General features: G+C 37.7%; 1 protein-coding gene across 5 annotated transcripts in view; it reads right to left on the bottom strand.

Moving 5' to 3' along the window:
- The window catches only part of TfAP-2 (transcription factor AP-2), a 238,514-nt gene that overhangs the window by 109,959 nt on the left and 110,325 nt on the right, over positions 1 to 18,230 (bottom strand). The window contains exon 1 of one of the 5 annotated variants that reach the window (XM_065238877.1): positions 5,927 to 6,673. The exons of the other annotated variants lie outside the window; for them this stretch is intronic. Coding sequence (XP_065094949.1) covers positions 5,927 to 6,370 — 444 coding nt within the window. The 5' untranslated portion in view covers positions 6,371 to 6,673. Of the gene's footprint in view, positions 1 to 5,926; positions 6,674 to 18,230 lie in introns of those variants that run through there. 5 annotated transcript variants of the gene reach the window in all.

The raw sequence follows: 18,230 nt of genomic DNA, 5'->3' as shown, positions 1-18,230 counted from the left end.
TCACAACCGTGCGTTCAACATCAAATTCCACAACCGAATGCTGCATGGGACTGTGGAACGTGTTGTACTGTCACCGTCTGGAGGATTGAAGTGTAAACACGATTCCACCACTACAACAGACTAAGAGAAGACCATGTAAAATTAATTGCATATGCACTTTTGTGATAGGTCAAGAACCGAGAAGGCATAGAATTAGGTTTCATTTTTAATTAGATACAAAGGGGCCAGATCGATGAGCAGACGGTCACCGGACCAGTTTTTAATTTTGTAATAGATGTAGTTAGTTGTAATAAATGTTCGATGTTTAGTGTAGTGATTTTAAATAAAGTGTTTAAATGTACAGAGTATTAATGTAACAAAAATAAACTGTAATTGTGTTGTGTGCTGAATTGGATCCCATTACTCACCGCATAAGGAAGAAATTTCTGCGCCCAATCTAATTCAACCAAGAAACCAATCCTGGAAGGAAGAACCAGTTCCGAGGTAAAACATCCGTGTTGGAAAACTGTTTGGTATTTGGTGCATTACGGTACACCAAAAAGTCTGTCTACTTTTTTTTTGGCTGTTTCCGACGATTCGTCCTGACTTTTCTGAAAAAGTTTCTTTAAACTTTACTCGAAAGTTTCTTCCGAATTCCTACAAAAGAGAATTCGCTTTTTATTAGAATTACTGCTGTCTTCCTTCAAAAGTTCTGTTCAGTTCAGTCCGAAGTTTTTTTTCACTTACCCTTTAATAAGTAATTTAGTGAATGATTTAAAAATTTAGATTATTCCCTTGGCAGTAATACAAAGTACCTACTGAAAATCCTGAACATGATAATTTTGTGGACCTGTAGCATTTTCAATCCATTTTCCCTTCATTTTCTACTGTCTGTAAATGCTCCGTAGAAGGACTAGAAAACAAATTAATAATTAATTTAAAAAATTATTGCCAAATAAAGAAAGTATTAGTACTGATGATGATGGTGATAGTGGTCTACGATTTATTGTAGCACGGAAACTAGTTATTATAGCTATTAGTTCTCCACTCTGTTGAACTTGATCATGCTTAATAACCTCTGATTGTCATCAGCAAATCGCTGAATAAAGGGCCAAACACGAATGGATGGATTGATGGGCAATTCGCTTATTCATTTCCTTGGGACAGTTGAGAATCTCCTTCCAACAACTTGATCAGAAAACGAAGATGCCCCAATGAGAAGTGCCCACCATTTCCACGAAATGTTAGCAACAAGGAGTTGACATCTTCGCTCTCCCCATCCAAATCGCTTCAATCGAATGCCCTGAGTATTTGTACTCATCAAAACTAGTCTTTGTAAAAGTTATTAAAAAAATGCAACAGGTTCGCTCAAAACTACCTTATCCCGTTTGATATCATGTTGGCAAAATGTTGCCAGCTTCGAACTTTTGTGTTTGAGCTTCATATTCAACAGAGAGGACTTTTTCCTTCTCTCTGTTAACCAGATTTTGATCAAAGTCTTTTTACCTTTCTCGTACACATAAATATCACTTGAAAAACTCATTTTCTATCAAAGCTCAGAGGGTCAAGTGCATTTAGATGGCAACTTTAAAAATAATTAGGACTAATTACAAGTTAATTACAATAGCATAGAAAGTTCTCGAAATTGAGAAATGCAAATTTCTTAACCTTTCGAAGTCTCTCTTGAAAATAATTCATTTGTTTTACCTATTCTGCCCATATAAGCACTACTGTCCGATATCAATAGGAACTCAAGCAGAAATTAGACAATTATGATTTTATCGGCAGCATTATATAGAGGAAATGTCTCTAATGTTGGCCTATGGATCTAAGATTGGGCCCATCGCAAAAAATTCTGCTTTTAATCAATTTTATCTAGAAGAACGCGTCATTAGGACGTTACTAATGGATATTTTTGGTTGCTATTGAAAATTTAATCGATTGCTGAATTTATGTATGGGCCCAAATTAGGGGCATTTAGGCCGACATTACCTGCATTTCCCCTATGTGATTTTTTTTGTACGTCTGAATTGACTTGGAACTCTTCGTATGATTTCTTTGTAATTTCCTAAAGAAATGAAAAACTAATTTGCCTATGGATATCTTGAATCCATAGTAGTTGCTTTAATTATTTTCTAATATTTATTTTGAAATCATCTTTAGAACAACTCTGAAATTCAGAATTCAATACGTTTAAAATTCTTCTCACAATTTTCTAAAATTCTGTTGAAATTGTCCTTGAATCTCTACTCAGCATTTTGTTAGAGTAATCTTCAGAATTTGATTGACTTGGTCTTCTACTCAGAATTTCTATGAAATCTTTTCTAAATTCATTTGGTATACTCTTCAGCAGACATGAACAATCATTTGCATTCATTTCCATTCATTTGCCTCTAACTTTGTTAATCAACAGATTTTCGTTAAATGATGTATGAAGATTTTGTACACACTTAGAAATAACTACTTTTATACGAGACGTAATCCATATTGGACTTAAATAAAAGAACGTAAACAAACATTTCATGTGAAATTAAGTATTCTCAAACCGAAACATCAACTAGCCGACGAAAAGAACGTTTCTTTCAACTGATTCTTATGTCAAAAGGCCCGCTTACATGTGTTGGTCTCAGGGAACCGAAACTTACATGACTTTTTAGTAGTGTGTAGGTCTAGATTTTAGCCACAACTTTTGGGTATAATTTAAATTTGCACAGGACAATGTAGAGCTAACAGAACTTATTATTGTTTTTGAGTGATTGTAATCAGGGGTTGAAACAGTTGACGTTTTTTACTACACTCGCTTCGTTGTCGTGCGCGACAGTCTGTTTGTATTCGTACACTCATGCTCTACCGTCGTCTCTCTCACAAAACACAAACGGTAGAATGACATTCGAGCAAAAATAAAATTACCAAATAACTATCATATGACATGTGTGATTTCGCTCTTTTTCCTCAATTTGGTATAAATTAAACCATTTCTGATCAGAAATGTTATAACTAGGACATCATCGCTTGCTATTTTCAGAATTCACACAAACACAACATCAGCAGCTCTTATTATGAGAAAAACTAAAAAAACATACATTCGTGACGGTCTTCGGTGGCAGTGTCGTATGACAGAGCCTTTCATATGACATTTTAGTTTGGTACTGTACTATGATAGCTTGTTTTGCAAATGTCGGAAGCAAAGGCAGTCAATTATCACAGGAAATGTGTCAGCTTACAAGACTGATTGTAATTGACAAATTACAATAAATAATAAGTTCTGCTCGCTCTGGATCGCCCTTTATAAGCGATGCTGATTTGTATCATTCACAAAAATTGTAGTTAACATCAAAACCTACAAAAACTTAATACATCATCTTATGGAATTCTGTTAAAGAAATAAGTTAGAGGCAATTGAATGTAAATGAAGTCACGAATTACATTCGAATGCCTCTAATTAATGTAAATGATTTTCCTTGCCTGCTGAAGAGTATACCAAATGAATTAAGAAGAGATTTTCTTGGAAATTCTGAGAAGAATTCCAAGTCAATCAAATTCAGAAGATTAAAAAGAATTTCAAGGTCAATTTCAAAGGAATTCTTTAAAATTCTGCCTGCTCTTCAGTATTCCTTTGAAGTTACTCTCAGACGTCCATGCAAATTCTCTTCAGACCCGACGTCGAGATCCAGAAATCAAATTGCGGCTATCTCAACACCTACTTAATATTAAATTTTGAGTTACATTTAATCAATTGTGAGAATTGTTTATTCATTACTTTGATGTGCTCATTGAATCTGAATCTTGACTATATGTTTAGTATTACTTCTGCGTGAAGTCAACGATTTACATAGTTGAAGATGCCAATTTCGAATAACTGAGTGAAGTGGTAATTTTTATACGATAGATGAGGTGGAGATGAAAGTATAGAATTGATAGTTCCGTTTAGAATACAGCAGTGTGAAAATTGCATATAGAATAGTAGATAGCGAGCTAGGACACTTTTAAGGAAGGTACAAATCGGTTTTATCATCTCTCTTTACCAAACTCCCCCTTTGGAGAGGGATGGATGGTGAGGGGTGTCCCCCCCGCCACCACTCGCAAAAAGAGATGATCGCCGACCGCTCAAGTACCAACGATGTGTTTGAAATAGTTCTACAGATTTTTACCGCACTCCAGTTGTTATTCGAACTAACAGAATGCTTAAAAGAATTTCAAGGTCAATTTCAAATGAATTCTTTAAAATTCTGCCTGTTCTTCAGTATTCCTTTGAAGTTACTCTCAGAAGTCCATGCAAATTCTCTTCAGACCTGACGTCAAGATCCAGAAATAAAATTGCTGCTATCTCAACACCTACTTTATATTAAATTTTGAGTTATATGTAATCAATTGTGAGAACAGTTTATTCATTTTTGAACATGTCAAGAGATAACTGAAATTAGAGATATCATACTCTGTAATAAGTTATCTAAAACATTAGTACATTCACAAGATTGGAAAAGAAGATATTAGATATGTGCCTCCAAGTTGCAACATAATTTTCCTATTTGTTCTGTATCCGAACAAGCTTTTAATACCCCTGGGGAGCTGATATTGATTGTCAGTCTCTGACTTAAAGTCTCCATAGTAAAGATAACCTAACCTTAGCTGATATTGAGTGTCTAACATTCAGGCCTGTTCCTAGTGCCCCTGCGATAGTAACCAGAATAAGAAACGATGCTATTAAATATTATACGAGAAAGGCCCTTGTCACCGGTAAGTGGATTAATCTGTGGTTTTTAGTGATTTGGCTTAAATAAATAGCTTACTTCATTTGAATGTGATATGTTTTAGCCATATTTCAAGTTGAAATCATGAATAAAAGATTCAATTTTACCAAAATTGAAAAGGTTGCGTAATGAAAAATAAATTACAAATTTAAGGTGAATCATTGTAGAGTCTACAAATGGCCTTCATGATGGCTGATATGCAATATCAGTTCTAGTTTCCTAGCACACACATTTCAGACATTGTTGTGGCATCGATCATGAAATTGGAACTCCCGTTTTGGTGCACTGCAGCAAATGTGAAGTTCCAGTTTCATTCTTGTATGTTTTGTGGGAGCTGATATTTATGCTCTTGAAATTTCGAGATCAATTAGAAACTAGGTTTACACAGTGGTATTCTTAAATAAAAATCAGCCTTACAGCTTGTTGCTCTTTCCAATCCTGTTGAAAACCATGTTATGAAATTAGAATCGCTAGTGATTGTGATTCCAGACTTACTTTTCTGGTACTGCCTCCCAATTTCTGACGTAAATCACAGCTATCCTTATCAAAAGAGCACAATGAAAAATCGATTGAAACGCGTATTGAATTAAGCCAACCAAGGAAAGTAGCCCATTTCTGCTCGTTGACCGGCAGCGCCACACTGCTATGCGTCCCACTTCAAATAGCTAAAAATTTTGATCAAACATCACCTTCTATCGCTTGTCACAAAAAAAATTCAACAGTTCATTCCCACTTGATCGAAGGGCTATTTTCCGCTGTCAGCTACCATGCTCCAACTCTACTGCTTACGCACTCGAGCTCGGCCTCTCCTGAGACTGATCAGTTTCGAGTCTGAGCGAAAGTCTTCTCCACACCCCCATTCCCCCTCTCGGTTTCCCCACCAGCCCGTCGTCGCGCAGAATAATTAATTCAGTAATCTTGAATGATTGACGTACCTCGGATTACTTGCAAGATTCGGAGCCTTCGATCGCTCACTTGCCGCATTCGCAGCAAATTAAAAATCCATCCAAATAACTACTACCGACCGTGCAAGTGAACAGGCGCTGATTAGAAAATTCGAACTATTTCGAACCCTGGCGATTAAATCGCGCGATCTATCCCGAGAAAGCGCAACGGCGGCAGCCGAGACGAAAGGCAGCATTTTATCGAAATTAAGAAATAAAGGGGGGGAAATCACGGGCGCAGATCAAACTTACATCGTCATCGTCGTGTATAGAACTTCGCTCATCATCAATCAAAATCAATTGATTTTTGCTCAGGTCATCGTCACAGTCGTTATTTGAATTACCGCTACCGCTGCCACCACCGGGACCAGATCGACCTGCCATCGGTCCCTGGCTGTGGTTATTGTTGGTGTCATTTCTGGAGCTGGTGCTGGTGCTATTGTTGTTGCTGTCGTTGCCAGCCATCAGCTGGTCCACCGAATTCAGGTCCATTGGTCCACCGCCGCCCAGTTGGTGAGCCTGGTGGTCTCCGAAATGGTGCGGATCGTGGTGGTGGTGGTGATGATGATGATGGTGATGATGATTTAGTGGTTTCATAATCTCCATGTTACTCTTGAGTATCTCGTTCAACGAGTGATGTCGTAGATCGTTTATCTGCGCCGGACCAAGCTCGGCGTCCAGTTCATGGGTCTTCATCTAGAGAGTTCACTAAGCAGCACAACACCAAAAAAAAAAGCATTAAACTCCACTGATAGAGTACACGTGTTACCGCGATCGCGTCAACCGGCGGTGGTCCCGGAGCACCGGATAATCGTCAATCAAGTTTACGCGAATGGCACCAAGCTTCACCAAGAGATACCTGCGTTACATCTCCGCTCGCCACAGGTTCCGTGGCTTGACTCGGAAATGATAAATCGATTCGGGGTCGTAAAAATGCACCAAGACATGAATGGCACGCACCCAGGTTCTTCCTGAGAAATGTCACGACCGGTTGTTACACACCATCCAAATGAAAAAAAAAAACTATCACTACCTTACATTAGGAAAAAAAAAAAAAAACAAAGACGAACTACTATTGTGTTTACGATCGCCGAAACGAACGGAAGAAAAGTGTGTTGATGGCACACGCGAATTCGGGGTCCAACGGTCGGACGGACGGCGCGAGATGCGTACGATCGGAGTATCGCATGGAAACTACACACCGCTGGGTCGCTAATAATGGCCTCTAGCTATGTTTATGTTTTTATCTTGTCCGCGCAGTTTCTGCTCTCTGCATGTGCGGGTCCCTCTCTCGCACTTTGCACTCACAACTGGATAGCGGTTCACGAAAAAGAAAAACAGAATCTGTGGGATTTCTTCACAGGTGCAATTTTTCTCCCTTCAATAGCTCTCTTGCACCTCCAGCTAGCTGAGACTGAGACTGAGACTGAGCGAGAGAGAGATTGAAGATCAAGTGCTGGAGGATCCCACCGATCGCATTTCTTTCCGGAGCGAGGAGAGTTAGAGAGCGATCTGGGGTCTTTTCAACACGCGTGCGCCTTTTAATCATGTGTTTTGTTCTGCCTTTTTCCCCCTTTCATCATCCGTCCGACGTCGTCGGTGCGAGAGACCCCATGTGGGAAGCATCGAGCGCAAAGGTTTCGGACCTTGATCGATGCTCGCGATTCCGGTGACAAATTGGTCTGATCGCTGATTGTGTAAGGTCCTTGTGGCCGTTGCCGATGTGATGACAAGGAAGAAGGTTTTTCCATTGCACTGCAAGCATTGAGCGTGAAAAGTGGGTCAGATGTAGACATGTTGCTGCTCAAAGTTGAATCCGAATCCAATGCAAGAATGTTGTGTGTATGGATTTCAATATGATTTTGATTTGGAGCGGTTGGAACGAGTGAGGAGGTCAATTGGAAGAGCACCGAGTCTCCGAGAGGACACTTGAGTTTGTGTGGAGTGCGAGTCCGAAATCAATTCATGTCTAATAAGTGAAGCGTGAAATTCGTGTTAAGATAACATTAGAGGAGAGGGTTTAATGGGAATGGTCTTCGGAAGAGATTGTGAGGGAAGTTTTTGAAATCAAACTGGTTGCTTGAGAGAGTCAAGAAAACTGTTTCTGTTTTGTTCTGATGGTTCAAACTTATGCCCCAGAATTTTAGAATAGTGGTACTTGATGGTCAGTGGTTATCTGGTTTTTCTGTAATTTTGTAGAATATCATCTTCAAAAACAACAGCATAGACTTTCAAATTATTTTGAACAGATGATGTTCGCCCCTTGCTTGCTAGTACCAGTTCCAGTACTATTTCCGAAATTTAAAAAAAAAATAGCTAAATCAGAAGCGGCGCCGGTGGTGTAGTAGTAAGCGTGATAACCTCTCACCCCAGCAGGCCTGGGTTCAATCCCAGTCAGCGCCGCCGGGATGTTCTGAGGCATAGGGTCCAGGTGTGGGAGCTGCCTCCCTGTCGTCGGTAGCATCGGTTCTCAGCACGGAAAACAAGATCGACGGAAAACAAATCAAGGAAAAAAAAGCTGAATCTGGTCGTTTTCAAGCTTTTCCAGAATTTTGTCCAGGTTTTTCTAGGAGTCACTCCACTACATAACTACAGTACATTTCCAGTAAACCCCAACAGTATAGTTCTGTCAAACTCACAAATTTCAGAAGTGTTATCTGAATAGGGCGAATGCGGAAATGATGTACAGTAAATAAAATTAAAGTTTAAATTCATCTTATTTTCGTGCTTAGGAAGTCCAGTGATGCCAGCGAGAAATGTCGTTCTGATTTTCAGTCGTCTGCACAATACATAATCAGTTTATGATTTTTTTTGTAGTCTCATACCCGCATAAACGCGAACCATAACTTGACCTTACCGGAAATGTTTAGGCTTTTACTGAAATGGTTATGGAACTTTACATGAACGTTTGTTTGATAAAGTTTTAACCTTATGTATTATGATTTTTTAGAAGTGGACCTTACAAATAGCAAGTAACATTATCATTAAAAAAAATTGTTTTCCCCACACATTTTCGGAAAGGGAACCATATTAGAACCTTTTTACTTATGATTGGAGAACTTTAATGGTAATGTTTATGGTAGTCAGTAAGGTCCATAGATGGTTTTTGTATTATCGGTCAACTCTACGTGGAATATATCGCCAATTGGTAACCATTAATTTACAGGCTTTGATGTGCGACTGAAAATTTAATTTGATGTTTTTTGTTTAAAGAGAGAAGCATTAGTAATTTCCATTTAATTCCACTACTTTATTTGCTTATCCTTGATAGATACGCGTATTTCGACTTCCTCAGTGTCTTGTACTAATACTTGACAATTTAAGAAGTCGAGTATTAGTACAAGACACTGAATAAGTATGCACATTGTAGACCAAATACGCGTATCTGTCAAGGATAAGCAAATATGGTAGTGGAATTAAATGGAAATTACTAATCCTTCTCTTTGTCTCTTTATACAGGTATTCCACTAAGACGTCCACGTTCATCAGGGTTCGGTTTTTTGTTTTTATCCCTTGATTTGTTTTCCGTACTGAGTAATGATACCGACGTCAGGGAGGCAGCTGCCACATCTGGACCCTACCTATTAAAACAAACTTTACCTCACCAATCGAGAACAAACCTTTTTTGGATCCATTTGGAGTCCCAAACAGCTGTGCAAAACTTGGGGACGATTGATTGTAATTCGGCTTTTCGCATTGCATTTAAAATTTGTATGGAAATTAGTATGGGAAAACATACTTTTTTGCATTTTTATCCCTAGAGACCACAATTTTGCATGAACCATGCAACTAAGTATGTACAAATATAGTCCAAGAAGTGCCTTACAGGTTTGCCAAAGGAAGTACGAAGCTATAATGTATCTAAAAAAAGTTTTGACTATTCAAATATTTATGGTTTGAATGAAACACCGAAAATCCCATTTTCTGCCAACACTGCCGGGGTACCAATGGGAGTCAGACTCCAAAATGAAATATATTCGGAGTTTCTTATCTTGCCGATTTGGTATGTTCAGATGAATTATTCAAAAACAATAGCTCTATTTCATATGTATAGTTGGAGAGAAGGGGGGGGGGGGTATAATATACCCCACCCCCCTCAATCATATCAATAGAAGTAAAGTATCAATCTGAATTAACTTCGAAGTTTCTTATCTTATCGATTTGGTATGTTCAGATGAATTATTCAAAAAACATTTGCTCAATCTCATAAGCGTAGTTAGAGAGCAGGGGGAGGGGTGGGGGTCTTCTCTATACGTAGTTTTAAAACGAAAATTGTTGTAGTGTAAATATTTAATAACCACTTGTCAGTCCATTTGTTAGTGAGAAGATGTTGTTTGAATTATTAGTCCAACTGCTTTATTATTTCTATATAAAGCTTTTATTTGAAATATTTAACTGCCATTCGGGCCTCCTGCATATAGAAAACACAGAAGTAGCCGTACGTAAAAAAACAAAAAACAGGAGACAGGTACAGTTGGATTTCGCTTGTTGGGCTAACTTTAAGTGGGCTACGTTTCAGTTGGGCTCCCAAGTCAAACGTCATTTCTAAGAGTGCTGATTCCTTTTCGAAATTTCGACCGGCTTCATGCAAAAACCGGCAAACGAGTGGAGTAATGATACAGATTATTTCAATGCGCTACAACGAGTTGCTTCCTTCATGGTTGTCAACGATATGGCTGAATGAAATGTGAAACTAATTTCTGACTTATCAAGAAACTCACTCGATACCTAGCTCAACAGCAATATTTGCTTCAGGGGAACAGCATCGAAAAGAGTATCTTGAAAAATCGAAGAATATATTAAAATGAAATATAATCATTACAATCCAATGACGTTTGTGTGAATATATCTGACATTGTATATTGCACCAAAAGAGTAGGGAAGGAAATGGGGGTACTCGCTTTCAAACTGCTCTTATAAGATTGTGCAAATGTTTTTGAATAACCCATCAAAACATATCTAGAGATGGGAAACTCCAAAGTTATTTTAGTCTTTATGTTTACTTTCATTGAGGGGCGGAATGGATACAGTAAGCCCCCCACTCCATATCTAACTGCGCCTATTAAATGTAGCACATGTTTTTGAATACATCTGTTCATACCAACTTGATAAGATCAGAATCACCGAAGTTATTGCAGTTTGAAGCTTTACTTCCATTTTTATGAGTGGGGGTGGCGGTAGGGGTAGCCCCCTTCATCTCTTAATATGCCTAAAAGATTGAAAATTGTTTTTGAATAATTCATCTGAACATACCAAATCGATAAGATAAGAAACTCCGAAGTTATTTCAGTTTGAAACTTTACTTCTATTGGTATGAGTGACACACCTCAACCCACACCCCCCAACCTCCCTCGCCGACTACGCATATGAGATAGATCTATTGTTTTTGATTATTTTATCTGAACATACCAAACCGATAAAATAATCAATTTCGAAATTATTTCAGTTTGGAGTCTGACTTTCATTGGTACACCGGCAGTGTTGGCAGAAAAAGGGATTTTTGGCATTCAATTCGAAACATTGATCTTTGAACAGCTATAATTTTTTAGGAGCATTCTAGAACAATACATCCTTGAGCAAAGTTGGGGTCCCAAAAATGTAGGTTTTCCCATACAAATTGCCATACAAATTTCAAACGCAATGCGGAATGCCGGGTTACAACCAATCGTCTCCAAATTTTGCATGGTTGTTTGGGACCCCAAATGGAACCGAAAAAAACCTTGTTCTGAAAAAATGATCACTCGATACCTAGCTCAACAGCAATATTTGCTTCAGGGGATAGAACAGCATCAAAAAGAGTATCTTGAGAAATCGTAGAATATATTAAAATGAAATATAATCATTACAATCCAATGACATTTGTGTGAATATATCTGACATTGTATATTGCACCAAAAGAGTAGGGAAGGAAATGGGGGTACTCGTTTTCAAACTGCTCTTCTGAGATTGAGCAAATGTTTTTGAATAACCCATCAAAACATATCGAGAGACCCTTCCTACTACCTATAGACCCATCAACTCATGGACCGGGGACCAAGGGCTTTACTTCCCTATGTGATCAGAGTTTCCCGGTGGCTTGAATCCAGGCTCTTTGGGGTGCGTGGTAATCACAATTGGACTGTTCATAAAATTTCGTAGATGTTTAACTGAATTTGATCGGATTTTGGCATTTTAAGGTTGGTTGGTTGGTTGTCTTTTTAAGGAGATTTTCAGCCAAACGCTGGTTCATCTCCGGGAACCCCTGAAGGGATCTGGAGGGGGCACTTCTGAAAGATGGGGGAGGCTCCAGAAGGGAGTCCCTTTAATATGGAATACTTATGTTATACAGAGTGATATCTAAGATACGGTTATTGTCTTTTGATGCTGACTCATTTTACGTTGGGAGGTGGAGGGTTTCCTGGGATGGCTGGCGGAGAGGAAGTCCTTGTTCTTAGCTGTGGTCGTGGTTGTTGAAAGTGTTCGGGCTGGTCGTGGTGTGGTGTACAGGTAGTTGTCCTCATAGTCGGAGTTTAAGGTATGACAGCATGCATCATTGAAGGGTCCGCTTTCGGAGGTAATGTCTCGGTCGGCTGTAGTCATATTCGAGAGAACAGGCCTGCCTCGCGGAAGGCATCTTAAGGTTTTAGACCATAATAAATTTTGCAGATTTTTTTTAGCGTTCTAAAGATATTTTCTCAAATTTTTGACCAAAATTTCCAAACGCTAATAATTTTGGCCTCACAATATCTTTCTTCAATATAATAGATGGGTCAAGAGTTTATAGAATTTCTCAAAAAGGGTCGAAATCGTTGAATGTTTGAGAACCACTGGTTTAGTGTCTAAGGTATCTTGAGGTGTTATTCGGCAGATTATACCGTATGCGTGATAATGTTTGCAGCATTAACACTGTGAAAAAACGAAAAAATTTGAAAATTTTCGGAGAGGAAAAAAAAATATTCAAAAGGGATATGTTTGTAAGAACTTAAACCTATGTCAATCAATCATAGAACAACACGCTTCCGCAATGCTCAACAGGTTCTGATAATATAGTCGAAGCGTTGGCACAGGCACCACACTGAATAATCCGAGGGGTTAAGACCGGGGCTGGATGGCGGCCAAACATCTTTCGACCAGAATGGACGCTCTGGTGCGGTTCGAGGTGTGGCATGTTGCACTGTCTTGCTGAAAGTCCACATTCGGCTCCGGTCCATATTCCTCAGTAATCCACGGATGGACGGACTTACTAAAAATGCCGATATACACCTCCGTATTCCCTTTACTTTTTGTTTTATGGTATACTGATGATTTCCCGACGAGATCCCAAGTAACAAATCTAGAGCTGCTTGGCTATATTCCAAATTTATAAAGGTTTTATTGCAGCTGCAACCATTACCTACAGCTTTATGACGGTCATATACAATGCAAGTCATGAAACATTCTTATAGCTATCTACAAAACCCCTATAAAGCTAATTAAAAAACCAACTGATGCTTATGCTATTTTCACTTATGAAAGGTTTTATGATTGCTTAGAAGTATACAAAAAAGTAATATAAATTGCCCTTATAAAACCAAAAAATTAATCCTTTCGTTGCTTTATAAATAAGCGCAATAAAACTAGTTGGCCATGAAACAGTTATTTTAAAACAATTATAAGCATTCAGTTGCGACTTGTCAGAAATGTAAATAGGTGGTTTATTTTTACAACATAGAAAAGAATCAAAACTTTCCGGTACTTCCATGCGGAGTGCAAAGAAAATCAACAAAATTGTTAGCATGAGCATGAAAACATTTCGTGTATACGTCACGCTCGCATATACATGGGGTGACACGGTCGAATCTTGGTCGAAATGGTGACAGTCCTAGGGCAAAAAGGTTGAAATCACGCATAACTTTTCATAAAGGTTAATGTACCATTCAAAACTTTTCTAAATGTTTGTAAAATTCATCGGTTGCACCCGTAGAAAAGGAATATACATTTGCCCTCAAATAAAAAATGAATTCAAGCAGAACATTGCATTAGGTTCTAAGTAATATTGACAGATTCACTTCGTCAACTTTCTCTTTGCATCCCCACGGTCATGTAAAGACATTCCCAGGTATTTTCAGCACATAAATCGATAAAAGAAGCTTTTATCTAGCATCCAATACGACAAACACATCAAGAAACGGTTCTGTGAATAAGTTATCAACGAAAGAGAAAGTTGCGATTTTTTGCGCTTTGGGAGATATTAATGTTCAAAAATTGTGTTTTTTTTTTCTCGTTTTTTCAACAATATCTTTGAAATTTGAAGCTTAATCCAGTATGTTTCTTCACAATAGCTATTTATTTAATGTATTTGCATAAGAGAATAATAAAACATTATAAAGCTGTAAGGAAAAAAAAACGAAACAGAAAAAAACCATATTTTCGACATTTTTTCTTTAACTCCATATAACTTGGAACCAGTAGACAGTGGAAATTTAACGTCTTTGAAATTGCTGTTTATTTTGTCAAGATAAACAACTTTAGCCAAGACATCAAGTCTCCAAAACGCCAGAGAAAGAAGTTAGATTGTGGCACCATCTTTGCGGAAGAGTTTTGAACTATTTGTTTATGTCAATAGATGGTCCTTATTATGACGAGAAATTTTGCCGAAGACACCAAGTCGCGGAAATGCTTCGTTTCGGAGTTATTAATTTTGATCCGCTAGGTTGCATTCCTGACCCAGTGTGCAATGTAAGCATTAGACATTTTAAGAAATTGCGCTTGGTGTTTTTCTTGCCTGCTGTCCTCTGTCGCCATATTGTCATTATGAAAATGCCATTAGCCTTGGAATAAAATCCAAGAAATTTCAATTAAATAATGGCTAAATAATAGATCCGAAATGATTTCCACTGTGCATTGGTATGAATTTATGTATTGAGATCAATTTTCTGTAAAATTAGGGTGATTCCATCAAATTCATTTGATTTCTGAAACAATCTTTTTTGTTAACTTGAATTATTTTGGAGGCGCATTTATTTAACGCTCATATTATCTCAATATATACGATAACATTTCAAGCGCATATGTTTTGGAACTTCTAAAAAGTCATATATTTTCTTTAAAATTTTCACTAATGTCGCCATGAAACAAAATTGATGGCATGGTGATCTTGACACCAACACTCAAACATATTTTTACCGCTAAAGATTTCCATTTGGAAAAAAAAAGTTTCAGCAGAACAGAACAACAACAAGCTAATTTATGGCGGTTGCTTTGAAGCCAATAAAAATTAAATTGGCTTTATAACTGATTTTCACCAAAGCGTAATAAAACTGCTTGGATACAATATTACTCTTATAGAGGCTATGAGAACCTTTTGTAGAGTATGAGGCTTCCTGACAAAAGGTTTTAAGACAGCTTTATTGTGATTCTCAAACATGCTTTATAAACCTTATCAAGAGTGGTCCACTAAGCTGTATGACGATCTTATAGCGGTTATCAAAAGGTTGTGCTGGAGCTATTAATTTTATTGGTGGTTTTATGAAATTGATCTCAATAACCACTAATAGAGTGCAATAAAACAAGAAATGCTACTTGGGATTCGTTTGTTTATTCAAATTTTCATGCGGGATTCTTTCGAATACCCATGTGCATAGGCGCAGCCAGTGGGGGCAAGAGTGGAACAACTCCGCAAAAAAGTTTAAATTTTTAGTTTAACTAACTTTTGTCAACTATTTTTTTATGTTTAGCTTCCCCATAGCTTCATTATCTCTAAAACATTCCCAAGAATCTGACATATTGAAATATTGTCAAAGTTCCTATAATTAGCTTATTTTTCAACAGTCTGGCACTTCAAAGATTGACAATGTTGGCAAGAATTCTAAAGAAATTGTTAGCTCGAGAGATAATTTCAATAGGTTCTTAATAAATATTAGGGAATTTTTAGGAGAACCCTTGAAACATTCTAAGAAGAATTTTAACAAAGTTTTGAAGAAACTTTCAGGAGTGTTCTGAGGAAGGTTTCAAGCAAGTTATTAGAAAACTTCAATAGCAGGTCGGAGGTGAATTTCAAACGGTTTCTGAAAAATGCTTATAGTCTGAGTATCTTATACATAGAATAAACTGAAGTGCGAGGTTTCATGAGAATACCAACAATACTGTAGAGTAAGTTTCAAAAAATTCAGTAGGTAGTGAAATTTTGAAGGGAATTCCAATTAAAATCCCAATTGTTTCTAGTGTATCAGAAATTTTACTTGTGAATATATATTTTTTAAATCATCACAATTGGGTGGAAAACGAATTAAATTTGTCGTGTTTTTCGACTTTTGTGAACTTTATTCCAGGATGGTTTAAAAATAATCATAAGTGCCAATTTTTTTAATCGAATCCTAACCCATACTTTAAGAAAAATCTATAATAAAATGTTTAAATGATTATTGAAAAACTTTTATCGAATAAAATGGTAGATCTCTACCAAGACTATGTTTTCAAACATAATTTTGTAAGTTGTTAAAGATAAATAGATGGGATGAGATGAGAAATTGGGAACGTCTTTGATAAAATAAGAAATCTTCAAGTATTGAACGTTCACCAAAATGTAGAATATTAAAATCCTTTTCATGCAAAATACTCGCAACATCTTTATAACTATACGTTTATTGAAAATTTTAATAAATTAGGAATACTAAAGATGTTTTATCATTTTGCTTTGCTTAACTGTCAGAGTCACAACGTATTGTAAAATTTTCCAAATGCCAATCGTTTAGAGTTGATTATATGGACAAACTTAAAAGGACTAGCAAGGTTATGATCCCTTTATAAGTTTTGGTTAAAAAATATGTTCGAAATGTTCAACATTTACCGAAGCAGGAAAAATTTAAAATTATATTAGACTCCTAATTTTAAAAATCTGTCACTGTCTGGTGAAAATAAAATTCAGATATCGAGCAAAACATGAATTCGTAACCTTAAAAAATCTATTCATTGGATCTTAATTTTTTGCAAGCTTTAGGTTCCTTAAACAATTCGTTAAACCAATTTATCGCTTTTCCACCCTGGTTAATTATTAATTCTGGTTTTCTTCCTAATGTTATTGAGCATGATTCCTGGCATCTTTATTAATAATTGGATTGAGATAAATTGAAACTTGTTGCAAAGAAAATTCTTGGATAAATTAAAAAAAAAAATTGTTAGGGGTTTCTAAGGAAATTAAAAAGATCCGGGAGTGGAAAATCAGAGGATTGTAAGACTTAAAACTAACTTAATTTTAATACGCCTAGAAAAAACTTGAAAATTTAACACAATCCTCAGAGTTTTGAAAGGTTCTGGCACCCTTGATGCCTTGATACATTATTTATAAACATGTTGTATGTAAATTCATAAAATACCGATGCATTTGGCGAAGTATGACTGAAAATTCAGTTTTGGTTAAACGATGATCAACCTAGTAATCCATACGGTATAATAGCGTTCGGTATAATGGTGTTCAGCTAATCGCTCAGAAGTAAATTTAAGGGATCCTCTTTGAAACAAGGAACCCCAATGATTATGACATTAACCCACAGTAACTTTTCATGAACTCCTCGGCCAACCAGCGCAATCAAATTTTTCCAAAACAAAAATCCACTTCCCGCCTGAAGTTGACGCGAGAGACAAGCACGTACAGTATCAACTTTGTATTTCGCCTGGCCTGGTCTAGGATCGGCCGAACGACGAAATATCATCGAACAAACGAAATCTCCTCCAACAATAACACCAAGTACTTTCTTCGATTTGAACCTGTTCCTCTCTACAGCACACACTTCACACCTTTCGTAAGCGGACGGCTGGGCCGGGATACTTGAATTGCTTCGGAAATCGAATCGCAGTGCGTCGTTGCCCCCCTTACTTCCCTTTTATGTTCCCTGACCCATCCAGCCAGTCCTCTGGTGTCATTCATTTTATTATTATTGTTATTATTAATTTAAATTTTTGACCCATCTCTTGATGGTGGCGGTGGCGGCGGCGGCGGCGGCGGCGCAGCACTGTATAGAGAGGGCGTAAACAGCGCGAAAGGATGAAACGCGCGAAAAGCAAAATCCAAGAAACGGATCGTGATTCAAGTGTATTAGTTTCGTCAGTTTGGCTCTGTGGCAATGGTTTGGCCATTTCGGTGAGGATGGAGAGGTAGAGATTCCTTGGAGTCGGCTTTCAGCTCGCAGCAGCGAGTGTTAAAGGTGGACAATTTATAATGAACGACGATGGATATACAGCACACCTTTTGGCTCCAGCCCCGGAGTGCTGGAGCTGTGGATTTATTCAACTGCGGCGGCAGCAATTGTGAGCTACATGTTAGGCGACGAAAAGTGGAGGGGTGGGGGCGGGCGGGTGATGTTGGTGAATTTATGAATGAAAATTATTGCAAATATTGTGACGATGCTACAAAGTAGCTTGTGTAGGAATCGATAGAATTGGTTGGTTAGTCGGTGGGATGGTGGGATATCGATCGGGGTTCACCGCCACACGCTGCGGCAAGTCGCCCGGATCGGGTTTCACGTGTGAATGCGTTTCAGGATCGTGCTTTTGGCTCTCGCTGCTTTGCATGCATATGTGGTGTGGCCGGTAATAGAGC

Source organism: Ochlerotatus camptorhynchus, unplaced genomic scaffold, assembly GCF_037179485.1.
Source record: "Ochlerotatus camptorhynchus isolate MF236.1 unplaced genomic scaffold, CSIRO-AGI_Acam_v1.1 ptg000005l, whole genome shotgun sequence".
Classification (NCBI taxonomy): Eukaryota; Metazoa; Arthropoda; class Insecta; order Diptera; family Culicidae; genus Ochlerotatus; species Ochlerotatus camptorhynchus.
Note: the sequence above shows the minus strand (reverse complement) of the source record. Positions and strands in the feature narration are given on the sequence as shown.